The sequence below is a fragment of the Gekko japonicus genome, unplaced genomic scaffold (assembly GCF_001447785.1).
Source record: "Gekko japonicus isolate JY-2015 unplaced genomic scaffold, Gekko_japonicus_V1.1 scaffold3668, whole genome shotgun sequence".
Lineage (NCBI taxonomy): Eukaryota > Metazoa > Chordata > Lepidosauria > Squamata > Gekkonidae > Gekko > Gekko japonicus.
The window spans coordinates 71,180-90,033 of record NW_015168769.1 but is presented as its reverse complement, the minus strand read 5'-3'; the positions used below and the strand labels follow the sequence as shown (position 1 = coordinate 90,033).

The 18,854-nt window shown below is 51.1% G+C and overlaps 1 protein-coding gene across 1 annotated transcript in view; it reads left to right on the top strand.

Moving 5' to 3' along the window:
• The window catches only part of TRAM2 (translocation associated membrane protein 2), a 31,278-nt gene that overhangs the window by 3,888 nt on the left and 8,536 nt on the right, over positions 1-18,854 (top strand). The window contains exons 2-7 of the mRNA XM_015415669.1: positions 1,917-2,026; positions 4,727-4,843; positions 6,358-6,416; positions 11,568-11,652; positions 14,420-14,490; positions 18,353-18,457. Coding sequence (XP_015271155.1) covers positions 1,917-2,026; positions 4,727-4,843; positions 6,358-6,416; positions 11,568-11,652; positions 14,420-14,490; positions 18,353-18,457 — 547 coding nt within the window. The remainder of the gene's footprint in view (positions 1-1,916; positions 2,027-4,726; positions 4,844-6,357; positions 6,417-11,567; positions 11,653-14,419; positions 14,491-18,352; positions 18,458-18,854) is intronic.

Genomic DNA, 18,854 nt, shown 5'->3' with positions numbered 1-18,854 from the left:
TCATCTCATATTGGTTTGTATATTTTTATGAGAGCCAGAGGAATTAGCCGTGTTAGTCTGTGGCCGCAAAATAGTAAAAAAAAAAAAAAGCCCATTAGCGCCTTTAAGACTAACAAACTTTATGGTAGTGTAAGTTTCCGGGAAGCACAGCTCTCTTCGTCAGATGCACCTGATGAAGAGAGCTGTGTTTCTCGGAAGTTTATACTACCATAAAGTTTGTGAGTCTTAAAGGCGCTACTGGGCTGTTAATATGTTTAAATTGATGTCGTTGATAGCCTTTCTCGATGGGACTGATGGCGGATCACGCAACGTGAGGCAATTAAATCAACAGGAATGGGGCATCCGAGAAACAGTGGAATAGTTTTTGGAAGGCAGAAACCTGAAAAACAGCTGAAACTCAGCAGAAACGAAGGATAAACGATTAAACAGGACACGTTCAGCAATGCAGACATTACATATAGCACCAGACAGAACATAATCATATAGTCCACAGGCCCTGTCTCTTTACCAAAGGATCTTTCTAAACCAGGGATGTCAAACATGCAGCCCAAGGGCCACATCAGGCCCCCAGTGGAACTGGGCTGTCTTCTGCTTCTTCCAGTTCTGCTGCGGCTGCATCTTCGTAGGTTTGCAGCTTGCGGCTTACAGATACACACCTGAACAGCATGCTCAAGATTGCAACAGCACAGGCAATTTGATGCAATAATTCAGAGCAAAAAGTGTCAGTTATCAGCACTGTTAAATAAACAAAATCTTGCATGAGTGCTAATGTTTTAAGCATGTTTTTTGTTTTAAGTGAGAAAACCCCTTTGTGTTTGTGTCCTGTATAAAGTTTATATCTCCGCTACCTGGCATTACATTTTATGACACAGACACACGTGGCCCGGCCCAACAAGGTCTCATTTATGTCAGATCCGGCCCTCATAACAAATGACTTCGACACCCCCTGGTCTAAACCATTTTGTTACGATACAGCCCTATTTATTCCCTCTGTAAGGGAGACCTCCCAAAGAATTCAGCTTTGCATCGTTTGCGGAAAGCCGGGAGAGTGGCGGCCTTCCAGACCCCCTCTGTCAGGCTGTTCCATAAGGTGTGGGGCTCAGGGGAGTGCATGCATCCTAGGGTTGCCAACCTCCAGGTGGTGACTGGAGAACCCCCACTATTACCACTGATCTCCTGGCAACAGAGATCCGTTCCCCTGGAGAAAATGGCTGCTTGGCCCTTTGCGTCAAGCCCGGGATCCCCGACAGGCCTTGGAAGAAAAGTTCCAAATGGAAGAGCACCGCAAGCGAAGGTAGGTAGGGGAAGGGCCAGGAATTAGTACCCTTGTCCCGGCACTCTGTTACCATTAAAGTAAAGGTAAAGGTTCCTCTGCTCGAAAGCCAGTCGAGTCCGACTCTAGGGTTGCGGTGCTCATCTCCGTTTCCAAGCCGAAGAGCCAGCGCTGTCCGAAGACGTTTCCGTGGTCATGTGGCTGGCATGACTAAACACCGAGGCTCACGGAACGCTGTTACCTTCCCACCGAAGTGGTACCTATTTATCTACTTGCAATTTCTTGCTTTCGAACTGCTAGGTTGGCAGGAGCTGGAACTAGAGACGGGAGCTCACTCCGTCATGCGGCACACTCGGGTCTCGAACTGCTGAACTACCGACCTTCCACAGCCTGCAGTTCAGCGTCTTAACCACTTGAGCCACCGCGGCTCCTAGCTGTGACCATTAGGGGAGAGAAATAGCCTCTTCACTCTCACCCATCTCCATATATCCACGTTGGATAGAGGGACGTTGTCCCTTTTGTTGTGTCCAGCTTTGCCCTTCAACGAGCACTGAGGAAACTTTGGTCCCGGAATTGTTCTGTGCCGAATGTTGATGCCACAGCTTTTTCTTACCACCACCACCCTCCCTTTTCTTCTTCTCAGATGGTGAGATTGTCCTCTATCACTACGGGCTGAAGGATCTGGTCACCATCCTCTTCTACATCTTCATCGCAATAATTCTGCACGCCGTGGTACAGGAGTACGCCTTGGATGTAAGTTCTGCTTTTCGTGCCAGCTAGCCAGGTGACTTCGGCCTCCGGCTCTGGTGAACCTTGTCTGGAATGTTGAAAAGAGGTCGTCCGGGCACCAGCAGGAAATGACTGCCATGGGAGGTGGGGTGAATCATAAAATGGCTGCCAATCCATAAAATGGGGCCAGTCGCAAAGTTTTGAGAGGTTCTAAGCCAGGCATCTTCCTGCCAGTTTGGTGTGAGAGCCAGTTTGGTGTAGTGGTTAGGAGCGCGGACTCTAATCTGGGAGAACCGGGGTTGATTCCCCACTCCTCCCCATGCAGCTGCTCGTGTGACTTTGGGTCAGTTACAAGTTCTTTCAGAGCTGTTCTCTCAGGAGCAGTCCTCGAAAGAGCTCTCTCAGCCCCAACTACCTCACAGGGTGTCTGTTGTGGGGAGGGGAAGGGAAAGGAGATTGTAAGCCACTCTGAGACTCCTATAAGGGCAGGTATAAATCCAATCTCCTATTTTCTTCTGTCACAGAGACAGCTGTTTTTTTGAATGGACGCTTCCTGCAGACACAAAAGCCAATGCTTCCTATATCACTGACCCTTGTCTGATAGAGGTATTGATTGAACAAACGCAGGCCTGACTATTTGCTTTAGATTTCATATTTGTAAAACTGGTACAGGTTTTATTTTCTCAGCTGTGTACTTGATGTCCCATCTTTGGGAAGGGGTAACTTTGAACAGATGGACAAATGCCCAGAAACATCTAAAAACATCTGAGCCTTCACAGTTTTGATACATATGTTTCTGTGGGAAAGCTCACAGAAGTGCTCACCTCATACTATCAAATTGGAAGGTTTTCGTATGATCATATGGGTTTCACGTAATTGGGCCTATGTAAGGTGGTCGCACCAAGTACACCCTTGAATCTCTCAGACGTGGGTTTGCGCGAGACTACCTAATCTTTCTGAAAGCGCTTTTGGGAGACTCTGAGAAACTGTATTTTATCTTTTAATCTTAAACTACGGTAAGGGATGCTATATCTGCCTTTCTGTCTCTGATTTCATTTACATAGGCAGGTTAATTTTTGTATCACTGCATCTCTCATGTCTTCTCATCTCAAGAATTTTAGGTTGATTTGAAATAAAAAAAACTTTAAAATCTTTAAAAAGGTAAACATGAGGAATATTTGACTGGGATACAAGATTTCCCCTTGACACCTGGGATAGAAGAAGAAGGAGAGAAGAAGAGAGCGGCTTACAAACTCCTTTCCCTCCCCTGTGAGGTGGGTGGGGCTGAGAGAACTCTGACAGAAACTGCTCTTTCAGGAACAGCTGTGTCAGAGCTTGTGACTGACCCAAGGTCATCCAGCCAGGTGCGAGTGGAGGAGTGGGGAATCAAACCCGACTCTCCCAGATTAGAGTCCGCACACTTAACCACTACACCAAACTGGCTCTCAGCTGTGTATAAATCATCTGCTATCTTCTCTTCAGTCAGAAGTCTGGGTGTCAAGGAACCTAGCCAACCTCAATGACAGCCCTGTGATTTAGAGGTTAACGCCTTGCTTTGGCGTTACCCCCTTCGTTTCCATCTGCCTGTTTTAAAAGGAACGCTTTCCTTACTGGGGAGGGGGGTTCACCCATTACACCTGGGCTTTTTGGAAGCCCCTCTTGCTCCAGTGAGGTAGAAGAAAATCAGGACCGGCTCTTTCATTAGCCAACCTCAATGACAGCCCTGTGATTTAGTGGTTAATGCCTTGCTTTGGCGTTACCCCCTTCGTTTCCATCTGCCTGTTTTAAAAGGAATGCTTTCCTTACTGGGGAGGGGGGTTCACCCATTACACCTGGGCTTTTCGGAAGCCCCTCTTGCTCCAGTGAGGTGGAAGAAAATCAGGACTGGCTCTTTCATTTCGGGGAAGAAGGAAACGGGTGCCAAGAAAACTGATCTTCTGGTACAGAGTCGGGGAGATCACCGTTTTGGGTTATCTCTCCCATTTTAGAATTTATAAGGGTTTATTACCAAGCCCCTGTGACATTAGGAAAGTGTTATTTGCCCCATCCAATAGAAGGAGAATGGAGCGGCAAAGCAAATTCCAGCTTTTGTTTCACATTAGGCTTTTACCTGAACCAACGTTTGGGCTGAGTTCCCAAATCTAGGATGTAGATGCCGATCACGGGTCCCCGACACAGTGCCGTTGGCGTCGAGGCACCTGCCAACACCTTTCCTCGTGCCTGCCAAGTGTCTTTATAAAATGGGCACGGCCAATGGGGGATTTTGCCCAGAAGGCTTCTGATTGGCCACTGGAAAAATTGATGGTCTATGCAGATTTTTTTTTAAAAAATGTCGCTTTGGTAGTAGCTGCCCCCACTGCGCAAGGATCTTCACTGTGTGACTGAAGGTAAGCGGTGGCGGCCCGGCGATTTGGTCGCCCTCTCCGCCTCTTGTGGCAGCCATTTTATTTTGCAGCAGCCGTTTCGTGTCAGAATTCCAAAGGTGCCCACGGGCTGGAAAAGATCGGAGACCCTGACACGCTGCAGTTTTGGAGCTGTGGTGAGCGGCTGCTGGGAAGCCCCCCCTGTACCGACGGCTCTGTCCTAAGTGAATGGCCCCCTGGCTGGTATCCTTGGGTCACCTGACTTGGCCTGTCCAGTCCAGCCTGTTCCTGCCATGAGTCACCTTGTCACCGGGAGGGAGCTCTCATTTGGCTTTCCTCGATCTTTCTCCTTCCTCTCCAGAAAATCAACCGGAGGCTCCACCTGTCCAAGGTCAAGCACAGCAAGTTCAATGAGTCCGGCCAGCTGGTCGCATTTCATCTCACCTCCGTGGCCTGGTGCTTGTATGTCATTGCAACGGTAAGGCGGGGAAGCGAAAGGATGTGGGATGTCTCCCGCGTCGCCTCTGCTTTCGGGGAGGAGGGGCGGGCCACCGTCGCCGTGTCATCAGCAATGTTCCCTCTAAGCTGAGTTAGTGTGAGCTAGCTCACACTAACTCAGCTTAGAGGGAACACTGGTCCTCTGGTGTCCAGCATTCAGATTATGGAAGACAGAAACTTCCTCCACTGCGAAAGGTTAATCCAGAAAAGGAATTACGGTTGTTTTCGTGGATGGTGAAAAGTGCCGGTTAAGTCACGGCTGGCTTATGGGAACCCCGTGGGGTTTCCAAGGCAAGAGACATTCAGAGGTGGTTGGCCATGGTGCTACAATTGTGAAGTTAGAATGATGGAGCTTGAAATAAGAAACACACTGAACACGCTAAACACGCTAAAAATCAATGCCCTTTCTCAGGAACACTCTTGATAGCATATCACAGAACACTGAAAAACAGAGTGAATGCAAGAACCTGTGTAAAACCACACAGAAGGAGCCAAGATTTTACCATGAAAAAAAGATAGTTTGCTTCAAAATCAAATGACTGGGAACAAGAACCGGTCTGTTGAGAAACTTGCTTTAGAGGATGGCCAATTTTTCTCCCTCTGTAGAAGTTAACGTATACTAACCTGACTCCTTCCTCTCCCAACAGAGACCTTGTGGTTCAAGTCTGGGGCCTTATGCAGTCACTACCTGCCCCTGAACCTTAGAGCCTACAAGCACAAATAGGAGCAGTGGAGTACAATGCTGATGCATGCAGCTGGTAGGCAGTATGTTGCCTTTGGATTGGCTGGTAATTTTAGGAGTAGGACTTCTCACATGGTTGAGAAAACTGTCAGCCCTTCTGCTCGCTATGCAAAAGCAAGTTGGTTCCCAATAAAGGTTGCTGGAGAAATGCAATTTATTTATTTATTTATTTATTTTGAATTAGGGTTGCCAAGTCAATTTTCTGCCGGAGCAGGGGACTCCCGGCCGGCGTCTGGTGTGTGTGCGCGTGCACCCAGAAGTGACATGACAATGGCAGACACGCTGGGGGTGGGGCCATGGCCATACGAGAGAAAACCATAGTTTTCCCTCGGATTTCCGTGCCCCCGCCCCCAGCGTGACCGGCGTGGTCGCATCACTTCCGGGTTACACGCATGTCGGGGTGGAGTTCCCCCGGGGCCTGATCTGGCGCCGCCGGGGAACGGGCCTCTGGGGCGGGGGTTTCCCCGCCCCCCGGGGGGACTTGGGATCCCTAATCATATTCCTTTCTGGTATTTCTTTTGGCGCAGGGAGAACTTGCACAACTAATGATATACAAACCGACAAAACTCTTTCATTTTTAAAACCGAATTTTCCTTACAGTCTGAACCAATTGTTTCCAAATATTAAGTCTACCTTTGCTGGGAGAGTGGGCTGTTATTACATGAGCAATAGGCCCAGGAATGCGGGCCGGCTGTTGTTTGCCTGGAGATATCTGCTGGCTGACCCTTTTTCGCTTTCGTTTCCCTTTTCAGGAAGGATACTTATCAAACCCGAGGAGCCTGTGGGAGAACTACCCTCACGTCCATCTCCCGTAAGTAGTCGCGGCGCGGCCCCGGTGCCTGTCAACTCCACCGCTTCCTTCCTCCCTCGTCGGTTCATCTGAGGTCAGGGCGGCCGATGTTTTAGGTTGCGATAGTCTGTCTCGAGAGCCTTCTTTCGGCCCCCTTCCATGAGCTGCTGCCAGTGGTAAAACCCTTTGTCCCGGCAAGGGCAGATCGAAAGGTATCTAGAACCAGGGATGGAAGGAGACCGGGACAGTCAAGAAGGTGGGCCCCACCTTCTGCTTTGAGCCTCCCCACCTGACTGAGAGTGTGGGCGATTTCGCACTAGAGCTGCCTCGCACAGCCGCCGTTTGCCCCGACACTATTTGTCAATTTCACACCTGGGGCTGCATTTGACCCGCGGCTTCGATTTCCTCCGCAGTTTCGTGACCCTCAAAAACCAAGATCACGAAACTGCGGAGGAAATCGGGCAAAGCCGCGAGTCAAAATGCAAACCCGCAGCTTCGGGTGTGAAATTGACATGTTTGTGTCGGGGCAAACGGCGGCTGCGCGGCAAGGCAGCTCTAGTGCGAAATCACCCTGTGCCAGTAAGAAACATACGTTTGCTTCCAGTCCTGAGTGTCACCCTCAAGAGCTGTAGAAGGTGCTGGGGTTTGGGGTCCTTTTTAAGCTTTGTACGTGGCATCCGTTTTATTCCTCTGAAGATTCTGCCTTCTGCTGAAGTTCGTCATTGTCTCTGCAGGGGTAGTACCTGGGCCCGTAGCCACAGGGGGAATTTGGGGGCGATTCCCCCCATAGAAAGGAGCTGCGGTGGCTCAAGTGGTTAAGATGATGAACTGCAGGCTGTGGAAGGTCAGTGGGGTTTCCGAAATGACCCCAGGCACAATCAGGGAAGCTTCAGTCTTATTTTTTTTCCCCCAGGCTGAAAAATGCATCGTTTTTTTAAAAAACGCAAAATAAAGTAAAATAAAATTGCAAAATGCAAAAGAGAGAGAGTTGGAGATTCCTCCTGCACCCCCGACTCATGTAGACGAGGAAGCCATTAGATGAGGAAGAGGATTCGGCGCCCCCTTTTAAATACCCTTCAAGCTGCGAGAGGTGAATCCGCCCGCAGTAGAGGAAGAGGATTCGGTTTGGCGGTAGCGGCCTAACTGCACCTGCGCCGGGTCACATGTCAATGGTTCACATGGCTAGGCTGGTGCAGTTGCTGAGTCCTCTTCCTCTGCTGTAGACGGGCTTACCGCTCTCTCTCTCCCCCCCCTCTCTTTCCCCCAGTTCTTGTTCCCCACAGAGTCTCCCAGTGCCCCACCACCCAGAATTTTCTGGCTACACCCCTGGTAGTATCTCCATATTGCCTGTACCAGGGATCCCCAACCTTTTTGACCATATAGGCACCTTTAGAGTTCTGGCGCAGGGTGGTGGGTGTAACTGCAAAATGGCTGCCGCAGGCAACGGAGCCAACTGCAAAATGGCTGCTGCAGGAGGTGGAGCCAACCGCAAAATGGGTGCCGCAGGAGGTGGAGCCAACCGCAAAATGGCTGCCATGGGAGGCCAGAGCCTCATATGCCTCTCTCCCCCCCCCTCTCTTTCCCCCAGTTCTTGTTCCCCGCAGAATCTCCCAGTGCCCCACCACCAAGAATTTTCTGGCTACACCCCTGGTAGTATCTCCGTATCGCCTGTAGCAGGGATCCCCAACCTTTTTGACAATATGGGCACCTTTAAAGTTCTGGCGCAGGGTGGTGGGCGGAACAGCAAAATGGCTGCCTCAGGAGGCGGAGCCAACTGCAAAATGGCTGCCGCAGGAGGCGGAGCCAACCGCAAAATGGCTGCCGCAGGAGGCAGAGCCACCTGCAAAATGGCTGCCACGGGAGGCCAGAGGAGAGGAAGCCCAAGTGCAGGGGAGAACAGGCATGGTTTGAAAAACACATTTGGGAAAGAGGAGTGACAGAGAATAAAACCAGCACCATGGCAACAGCTGCAACTAATCTGCCCAGCCAATCAGATCTCCCGTGGCCAATCAGAAGCCCTGCTGGGCAAGAGGCCCACTCACTTTCTAAGAACAAGTTGGGGGGCACCAGGAAACGGTGTTGGAAGGTGCCATTGCGCCCATGGGCACCACGTTGGAGACCCCTGGTCTGTAGGGAGTCCTCACAGTTTTTAGTGGTTTCCCACGGTGCCGGCTTGTGGTGCCGCTTCCTTTTCCCCCAGTTATTCCTCCGCCTTGTTAGTGGAAACAATGTGCTAGAGGGGTATAAATAAGCCCAGGCTAGACCAGATAAGGAAGCTAAAATACCGTCTGCAACTTTGAACGGGGGCCTCTGCTTCAGCCACCCAGAGGTCACGCCACCTTCGTCAAGGCCTCAGACTGCAAACGTCATCCATGTATTTTGGCTGATGATTGGCAGCCCTAGAACAGAGCTGGGCGTGAGAGATCCGCTTGGGGTGCTGGTCTTAGGAACAGGGTGTGTTAAACCAAGCCCGGGGTGATGCATAGCATTAACCTGGCCGTTGCTGTAGAAGACACAGCCGCTTCCAGGGTCTCCTCTGAGGTTTTCATCGTGCCCTGGAAGGCGCCATTTCTGCCGGTATTGATACTTGGTGATAGTAACCCTAGCAGGGTGTCCACAGCAACGCAGGCAGCTTCCAGCGCCAAACTTTGGTATGGATATCCAGCCAAATACCACTTTCAAAAATTGTTTTCCACTGCCGCTAAGCTCATGGCCAGGGTCCAGCTTACCTAAGGGACCACCATCTGTCCCCCCAAGAGCGCTACAGTCAGGGGCGCAACATCTTTTGATTATTCCATATTGATACTTGGTGATAGTAACCCTAGCAGGGTGTCCACAGCAGCGCAGGCAGCTCCCAGCGCCAAACTTTGGTATGGATAGCCAGCTAAATACCACTTTCAAAAAATTGTTTTCCACCGCTGCTAAGCTAATGGCCAGGGTCCAGCTTACCTAAGGGACCACCTTTCCCCATCTGTCCCCCCCAAGAGCGCTACAGTCAGGGGCGCGCAACATCTTTTGGTTATTCCAGGCCCCAAGGACATCAAGTTGGCTGCAACCAGGGCCTTTTCGGTGGTGGCTCCTATCTGGTGGAATGAGCTCCCAGAGGAGATCCGGGCCCTGTGGGACCTTATGCAGTTCCGCGGGGCCTGTAAGACGGAGCTCTTCCGCCAGGCTTTTGCATAGGAGCCGCCACCGCTACTGTACCACCACCGAGTTTGCATCTTTGACGGTAGATTCTATCAGGATGTGAGCTGGCCCTGGAAAGACGACCAGACGACCTGAAGAACTGGTCATGAAGGGACGACAGTATTATTTGGAACTTATGCTGATGGGTCATGCTGGTTAATGGAACCCCATCTTGGACGGATAAGAGTTTAATATCCAGAGCACCAGCACTTTGTTTGTGATGGACTGTTTTATTCTGTTTTTAGTTTTTTCATCATGGCATATGCCTCTTCTGTTAGCCGCCCTGAGCCCGTTTGGGGAGGGCGGGATATAAATTTAATAAATAAATAATATTCTTGGTATTTTTGGTGTCTGTCTGCCTGTGCCTGGAAGTCATGGCGACCTCTGGCGACTCCTACTGGGGCATGGAGGACGTTCCGAGAAGTGGCTTGATATTGCCTGCCTCTGCCTCCCAACCCTGGTATTCCTTGGAGGTCTCCCGTCCAAATACTTGCCAGGGTCGGCCCTGCTTAGCTTCCAAGATCTGGCTTACCTGGGCCATCCAGAAGCCACTCATGTACTCAATTATTCATATGCTGGGTTTCCTGAACAGGATTCCAGCGTGTGGGAATGCAGACGCTGGGTTGGATCCTGTCAGCTCGATCCTACCTGGTTTCCCTCCTCCCTGCATTCCCCCTCCTCCACGTGGCTTTCATCCTTGCTGGTCCCAGAATCCCCGGCCAAGACGTCTCAGGGGTCAGAACAGACTCCTCCTCCCTCCGGTTGAACAGATGGTAGGATCCAGCCCAACACCAAAACGGCAATCTGTTTTGGCTCCGACGATGGCTTTCCCAGGGCTGTACTGATCTTTGGGGACTCGCGAACAACCAGCTCTTCTTTAATCACCGCCCCACCACATCTGCACACTATCACGACCCTTAGCTGCTGCTGCAGGAGGCACCCTTTAGATATGAAAATCTTCCACACAACATGTCTTGTGTGACTTAACAACGGCCCTGCATTCTCTTGCCCTGTGAGGACTGCAGTGATTGTGGTGTTGTATGTTCTGTTTGTGATGCCTCACGGCGGTGGACTTTCACGAGCAGGGTCACGAAAGCATCGTTTTAGCTCAGAGATGAGATGCCGACATCTGGTTTCCTTGCCCTGACCTGGATTAGGGATCCCAAGTCCCCCTGGGGGGCGGGGAAACCCCCGCCCCAGAGGCCCGTTCCCCAGCGCCACCGGATCAGGCCCCGGGGTAACTCCTCCCCGACGTGTGCGGTACCCAGAAGTGACACGTGCCCGGCGTCATAACGTCACTTCCTGGTGATGTGTGTGTGGTGCGCGCGCTCCGGGATCCACCCAGGAGTTCCCCACCGCCAAGGTAAGTTCCACTTGGCAACCCTAACCTGGATAGCCCAAGCTAGCCCCATCTTGTCAGATTTTGGAAGCTAAGCAGGGTCGGCAAACCACCTCTGAAAAGTCTTTTTCCTTAAAAACAAGTCTAGCATGAAGTTCAGCTTCATGTTGGTCTGCGGTACGGCAGCTAGAGTCTACTGGACCCGAATCAGGCGTAACTTGGGAATGTTCTTTATCCTGCGAAAGGCTGCTGACCTCCCCACTGCCCTGCCCTGGGTAGCTCAGGCTAGTCCGATCCCGTCAGATCTCGGAAGCTAAGCGCAGTCGGCCCCGGTTAGTATTTGGAAGGGCGGCCTCCAAGGAATGCCAGGGTCGTGACGCGGAGGCAGGCAATGGCAAGCCACCTCTGAATCGTCTCTTGCCTTAAAAACAAGTCCAGCTCGCCACCTAGTGGTGCATAACGGTAAAAGAACTAGAACCTCCGCCTGCCAGGCAATCTTAGGATCTCCTGGCTATTCTACACACACTACCACATGACAATTCATGAATTAGCTACCTCCCCACTTGGTGGGCAGAACACTTCAAGTGTTCAGTGAAGATTTTGACTTGTTGTGGATGCTTCTTCTTCTTCTCCTTCTGCCACGTCAGGTTCCAGGTCAAGTTTTTCTACTTGTGCCAGCTGGCCTATTGGCTGCACGCATTGCCGGAGCTGTATTTCCAGAAGGTGCGGAAGGTGAGTGCCGGACCCGCCAACTGCCTCTACTTAACTGGAGTGACTTTCTTTGCAGCCGTAACTGCAGTGGGCCCAGGTGACTTTTGTCTAGAGTAAGATCCAGTGAAATCTATGAGTATAGACTGCAGCTGACAGAATGAAATCATTGGGTGATCCTGAAGGCCAAGAAGAGCCGTGGCTGGGATTCAGCAGAGTATTTCTGCCAACAGAAGGCTTTCTATCTATCTTTGTTCCTCGGGGGGTATTATGGGCTGCAGCGGGAGGAGGCAAGAAAGTAATGCTTCGTGGATGGGGATTTTTTCCGTGTGGAACAGGCCCGTAGCTACGGTGGGGCTTTGGGGGGATCTGCCCCCTTTCTTAAAGGTGTGGCCCCACAAGAATTTCCCCTGTGAATGCTTTCTTCAATCACTTTAAAACATTTTTTAAAGGTGTGTGCTCCTTTAAGCGGAGTGGGGTGCTGTAGTTGACTACGTCCTACACTGCGCAAGGGGGTTCGAGTGGGTGACCTCTAGGATCCCTTCTAACTCTGGGTCAAGAAACTTTAAGAAAGTTTTTCTGCCTAAATGTCAGCTTTCTTGACCAGAGAAGTCATCATCACCCCCAACTGCCGGCTTGTGCTCAGAATTGTTGCTTAGGCTGGCAGAAATGGTTAACTTGCAGCATCTGAGAACTGTCATCTCAAGTGGTTGACAGCTTGCCGTTTAGAGATCTAGCCTGGGAACCGTTTTCTATTGGCTAGATGGCTTTTCTTTCTGCACTGAGAACTTCAGCCCCACCATAAGAAAGACTGCCCCAGGAGCCACCAAATCCTGGCTAGGGGCCTGCTGCGGAAACATGTTGGATCCAGCTCCATGCCTTCTCCATTGTGGCCCCCACCTTGTGGAATGGTTTGCCTGAGGAGGTCAGGACGATTCCCACTCTCCTGGCTTTCCGCAAACTATGCAGAACCAAATTATTCAAGAGGAGGAGGAAGAGGAAATTGGATTTATACCCCGCCCTTCCCTACCCAAAGGAGTCTCAGAGCGGTTTACAATCTCTTTTCCCTCCCCGCCCCCACAACAGACACCCTGTGAGGTAGGTGGGGCTGAGAGAGCTCTTTCGAGGACTGCCCTTGAGAGAACCCCTCTGAAAGAACTTATGACTGACCCAAGGTCACACCAGCAGCTGCATGTGGAGGAGTGGGGGAATCAAACCCGGTTCTCCCATATTAGACTCCACCCTCTTAACCAATCCACCAAACTGGCTCTTCTGTGCAGGCAATAGAGCTGCACTGTACTCAAGGATTCACAGAGTGACTTGAAGAAATTATCAGGGACTGTTGTCTATGCTGCTGAGTACAGCTTGCTGCAACTGGAATCCTACTATGGGATGTTGCATCGTTTAATGTGTCGTGTCAAGACTTCCGCTTTGCTTCAGTTCTGCCTTTAGACTTTCTGGTGGGCTCCACAACCCTCATCCTGTTGCACTGTTCACTGAATGTTCCGTCCTGAATGTTCGCTCTGCGTAACCCACCTTGGGAGTCCAAATGAGAAAAGCGAACTATAAATAACGGAAATAAATAGAAATATTCGCAACGGCACACTATATTTCGAAAGCCACTTTCCTGCTTTCTGCCCGGGTTCGAGTGGGGCATCCAGTAACTACTGCATTGTTCGACTGTTTGAAGTTCTTCTTAGAGAAGGATTGATTGTTCATCCTGCCAGCGCTTAATATTTGTAGAATCCCCCTTCTGACATCTTGAAATATTTCCTGCTCCCCTTTGTGTGTGGGTTCCTGCTATCATTAGGGTGCTTGTTCTACAGTTTGTCCTGTTCAAGGCTGACGTTTTTAACGTTTTGAGTGGCTGCGGCTTGGTGTTAGAGCATCTGCTTGGCGCGCAGGTTCAACCGCCGGCGTCTCCTGCTAAAAGGATGAGGCAGTGGGTGATGGGAAAGACCTCCGCCTGAAGCCCCGGAGAGCTGCTGCCAGTCTGAGTAGACAATACTGACCTTGATGGACCGGTAGAAAGCTGCTTCATGTTTTCACGGGGTTGTCAGCTCCGGGTTGGGAAATACCTGGATTTTGGGGGGTGGAACCTGAGGAGGGTGGTTCGGGGAGGGAATTCAGTGGGGTATGATGTCCCCCTTACAAAGCGGCCATTTTCTCCAGGTGAACTGATCTTGGTTATATGGAGATCAGTTGTAATAACGGGGATCTCCAGCCACCACCTTGAGGTTGGGAACCAATGCCCCCCCCTCTGAGCCGCGGAGTCCTGTGAGCAAAAATTCTACTTTGTGAGCTGCTGGAACTAAAGTTGTGAGCGAGCGCTTTGGCTGCTGCGTAAATCGGTCTGCTCTGGAGCCCTCCTTCTTCCTGAGCGGAGACAAAAATGTGTGAGCCGGAGGCTAATCATCTGTGAGCTGGCTCACACTAACTCAGCTTGGAGGGAACACTGTTGGCAGCCCTTTGTTGTTGCGTGATGGTATTTTGTTGTTGTTGCTGATAAACGAATTGCCATGCTGTATTCCATATCAGGAACCTTTTTAGACGGGAACCTGTCTAGACCGGAGAAGGGGTACAAAGTCTTTTTAGATAAATAAGAAGCCGTTCGGAAATGCATCTGTACAATGAACTACGATGCGCCTTTCTTGGATGCGGGAGCTGGAAGAGTTTGGAATCTGGCCCCTTATTTGACTGAAAGCGGTTGATGTTGCCAGTGCTGTACGCCATCCTTTGGTGCCTCTTTATGGCTAACGCCAGCCTCTTATGGTCTCTCTTTGCTTCCCAGGAAGAGATTCCTCGGCAGTTGCAGTATATAAGCCTCTACCTTGTGCATATAGCTGGAGCATACCTCTTGAAGTAAGTGTTTCCGAGTTTCTTTCCCTTCATCCCGACTTATACAGCCTGCTTGTCCGGAACAGTCTGAAAATCCCCTTGCAACATGACCAGTTGAAATTGGCACGGTCAGGATCAGAGCCCCGTAACGCTGTCCCCGAATGGTCTGCTTTCCAGGTTTCTCTCTGCTTTCATTTGATTACGCCCAAGCCAGGTTTGATAACACCCTTTTTGGAAAGGTCACACTCAAAGCACCTTTGCACGCCGCACTTTTGAAGCACCTGCCCACGCTGTGGATGCTTTTCCTTGTCTCAGTCCCCAGCAACTGCCATTCCCCTCCATACCACCAGAGGGCATCGTTCACCAGTGTTAGATGGCTGCAGCACAATAGTGTTAACAACAGTCTGTTACTACAATCCGCTTGGTGCTCTGAACGTCCTGCCTTTTTTTTTTTAAGTACTGTATTTACTCAAAAGCAGGGCTTCTTTTGTAGAAAAATCCCAGCAGGAACTCATTAGCATAATAGGCCACACCCAACAGCAGAAACTCGTTGGCATATTAAGCCACACCCCTGACAGTGCATCTCATTAGCATGTCAGGCCACACCCCCGTGGCTTCCCTTGGCTTGCCCGGGCAAGCTGGCCCTTGGACAGGCTGGGGAAGGCATGGGGAGGCATTTAAATGCCTCCCCGATCCTTCCAGGGCCACCCCTGGCCCACCCGCCTCGGAGTCGCCAGGGGGGTCACTCTCCAGGCCTTCCCTCTGTAGCCACGCATGCAGAGGTTTTGGCTGTAGTGGGCGTGGCCAGCTCTGAAGCCAGCCGGAACTCCGTTCCTGTGCGTTCCTGCCCCAAAATAGCCCTGCTCAAAAGGAAGGTGACCCTGAATGTAAGATGGTCCCCGTCAAAAAGAATACCTTAAAGACTAACAAAGCTTGTGAACAGGGTATATGAGCTTTCGTGAGTTACTGCTCACTTCTTCAGATATCTCACGAAAGCTCCTCCCCCGCCGTAAACGTTGTTAGTCTTTCCAGTGCTGCTGGACTCTTGCTCTTTTCTACTGGTGCAGACAGAATAACAGGGCTTGATCCATTGTCTCAAAAAGTTATACATGTACTTTTTGTATTTTTACTGGACAGAACTGTAACTTGTATGCGTACGCATTATGAAGCCCTTCTTTTGTATGGCGTACCTGGAAAATAACCTTGCATTGGAGTAAATCTAGTAAGGGAAACCTGGGTATTGAGATGAGCTAAATACACCATGGCCCAGGTTGGCCCTGACCTTGTACATTGCTTAGTTACGTGAAGTTCTTCCTAGAGAACTTGGATGGGAGACCACCAAGGAAGCCCAGGGTCGCAACGTGGGGGCAGGCAAGGGCCAACCAACCCCTGAAACAGCGCTTGCCTTAGAAAGAAGTCTTGCCCTCGTCACCTAGTGGCGCATAATGCTAAAAAAGAGCTAGAGCTTCTGGCTGCCAGACAATCTTAGGATCTGTCTTAGGAGCTCCTGGCTATATTACACACAATGCCATACAATAATAATAAGAAGAAGAACAACAACTCTATGGGGTCACCATAAGTTGACTGTGACTTGACAAGCACTCTGTAGCCAGTGTTCCCTCTAAGCTGAGTGAGTGTGAGCTAGCTCACAGTCTTTGAGCCTCCGGCTCAGCCATTTTTATCTTAGCTCAGGAAGGAGGGCTCCAGAGCAAATTGATTTCCGCAGTAGCCAAATCGCTCGCTCACCACTTGAATGCCAGGAGCTCACAAAGTAGAATTTTTGCTCACAAGACTCCACAGCTTAGAGGGAACATTGCTCTGTACATCATGGCAGTAAATTGTTAGAACAGTATAGTGATGTTAATTCCCAGCTGTAAAGGAAGACCGAAAAGCCCTACCATGGTGGTGGCTGAGAGGGAAAGGCAGCCACAGGGGACTGAGGCAAGGAATGTGCAGAGAGAACTGCTGCGTGGACCCTCCGTTGCTGTCGCGGACGCCTTCGTTTTCATACACGCAACATGCCACCGACATCTTCTGGTGGTGCCCGGCCCCAGGGACGCCCGACTTGCCTCGACCAGGGCCAGGGCTTTTCCGCCCCTGGCCCCCGCCTGGTGGAACGAGCTCCCGTGTGAGATGAGGGCCCTGTGGGATTAGAATTCCGCAGGGCCTGCGAGACGGAGCTCTTCCGCCGGGCTTTTCGCTGAGGCAGCGGGCGTCCCCCTCCCTGGGTCCCCCCCCCATCTGTAGCCTGGGTCCTTGAGATCCTAGATTTCAAAGATCCCTAAAACAAAAAATTTCTAATACCATCAACCACTGAGGTATCTGGCTTTTGACTAGAGTTGTGTGGCACATCGGAATGATGTTCTTTTATATTGCGTTTTAATGTGGTTTTAATTGTGTTGTATTTTATACTGTCGGAACCCGCCCTGAGCCCGGCAAGGGGAGGGCGGGATGAAAATCCAATAAATGAGTAAATAAATAGCAGCGAAAACAGCTATACAGCAAATCATTGCTCTGTGGAAACGGGCCGAGCCGCCATACGATCGCCGCGTGAATCTCCCTCACTTGCCCAAAAGTATGTGATGAGGTGAACAACTGTAGCAGAGTGGGGGGATTATTATTTTTTTGACCACTCAGGGGGTATCAACGTCACTTGCTGCCATAGGATCCACGTAATCTCAGTTCCGAGTCTGGGCACGCTGTTTTGAAAAGGAGGCCCAGTAACTGAAATGAAAGAGACACGTTGAGGACGGTTTGAGAATGATTTTAGCTTCTGCAGCACGGCACATCTGGCGGGATTGGGTCACCCTTGGAGACCTCGCAAACGAAACCAGGTTTTTACTTTTTATGCTCTGGCACTCTGCCGCCTCCCGTTCTGTAGATTTTTGACGCTTCCAGTCATAAAACAGGTCGCTGCGTGTTTCCCCCCCGTCTTGAATAACGGTCGGGGCTGTGCGTGCTTTATGAAAGTGCCGCATAGCCGCAAAAGAATTTCCCATTTTTGTTTGTTTGTTCGGAAAATCAAGTTCCTAGTCCTGTGGGCTTGATAGTTCCGTAAGAGTGCTGTAGGGATGGTCCCGGGTGAGATGTCAGAAGCAGGGGCGAGGAGGCTGGAGGTCTGGGTGTCAGCTCTAGGCGTCGCAGGGCGCTGGGAGGAATCCAGTCCCTTGCGTATCTCTTCACCGCCTCTGTGGCAGACAGAACTGCATGAATAAAGCGCACCATTCAAGTTGTACCCAAGCACAGAATCGGGGGCCAGGTTGTGGGGGGGGCACATTTTTGCAGCGTAGCTTGCTTAACTGTGGATTGCACTTGAAGACTGTGATTAACTTCGCGATTCCAACCTTGATCAAGACATAAGGGAGGGTCTGTGGCTTAGACGAATGCAGGAAGCTGCCTTGTAGCGAATCCGACCCTTGGTCCCTCAAGGTCGGTATTGCCTACTCAGACTGGCAGCTGCTCGCCAGGGTCCCAGGTGGAGGTCTTTCATATCACCTCCTACCTGGTCCTTTTAGCTTGAGATGCCGGGGATTGAACCTGGGACCTTCAGCACGCCAAGGAGATGCTCTGCTGCTGAGCCATGGCCCCTCGCCTTTACATTCAGGAGGTCCCAGGTGCAACCCCTGGTATCTGCAGTTGGCAATACCAGGTGGTAGGTGATGGGAAAGACCTGAACCTCAGACCCTGGAGAGCCACTGTGCCAGTCTGAGTAGACAAGACTGGCCTTGAGGAACCAAGAGCACGACTCAGTACAAGTCAGATTCGTATGTGTGGGTGTGGCTGCTTGGGGTCTTTGAGGGCAGGTGTGTGTGTCGGGGGGAGGAGGTGTCTAACGGACCCTTGGGCGTCCTCCCAAGTTAAGGATTATCCCTCCGTCTTTCTCCAGCCTCACACGCCTGGGACTCATCTTGCTACTGCTGCAGTACGTGGCCGAGTTCTTCTTCCACGTGGCTCGCCTCTTCTACTTCACGGATGAAAACAACGAGAAACTGTAAGTGCCCCACTGCCCGTGGCTTCTTGGTGCGGCGAAGGGGTGCCTTCTCTCTCACGGCGGAGCTTCGCCTCAGAGGCCTAAGCGGAGCTTCCTCTATGGCCCTGACAGCCACCCACCCCTATGCCAGGCCTGCCGCTGTGGTGGGGCATTTGGGGCCCCGCCCCCTTAATTAATCGCCCCGCCCCCCACAAAAAGCCATGACAGAAGCCTTACTTTTGAGGTTTTCCTCTCCCTCCCACTGTGGAATTTGAGGGGGGGGCATCATGGGACCTGGGAAGAGACCGCTCAGAAGGCATTTAAATGCCTTTTTGAGTTCCCTTCCATGGGGCAAGCAAACGTAGAAGGGCACTCAAGAGCAGCACCTTCAATACATCTCCAGCCAAAAGGAAAGAGT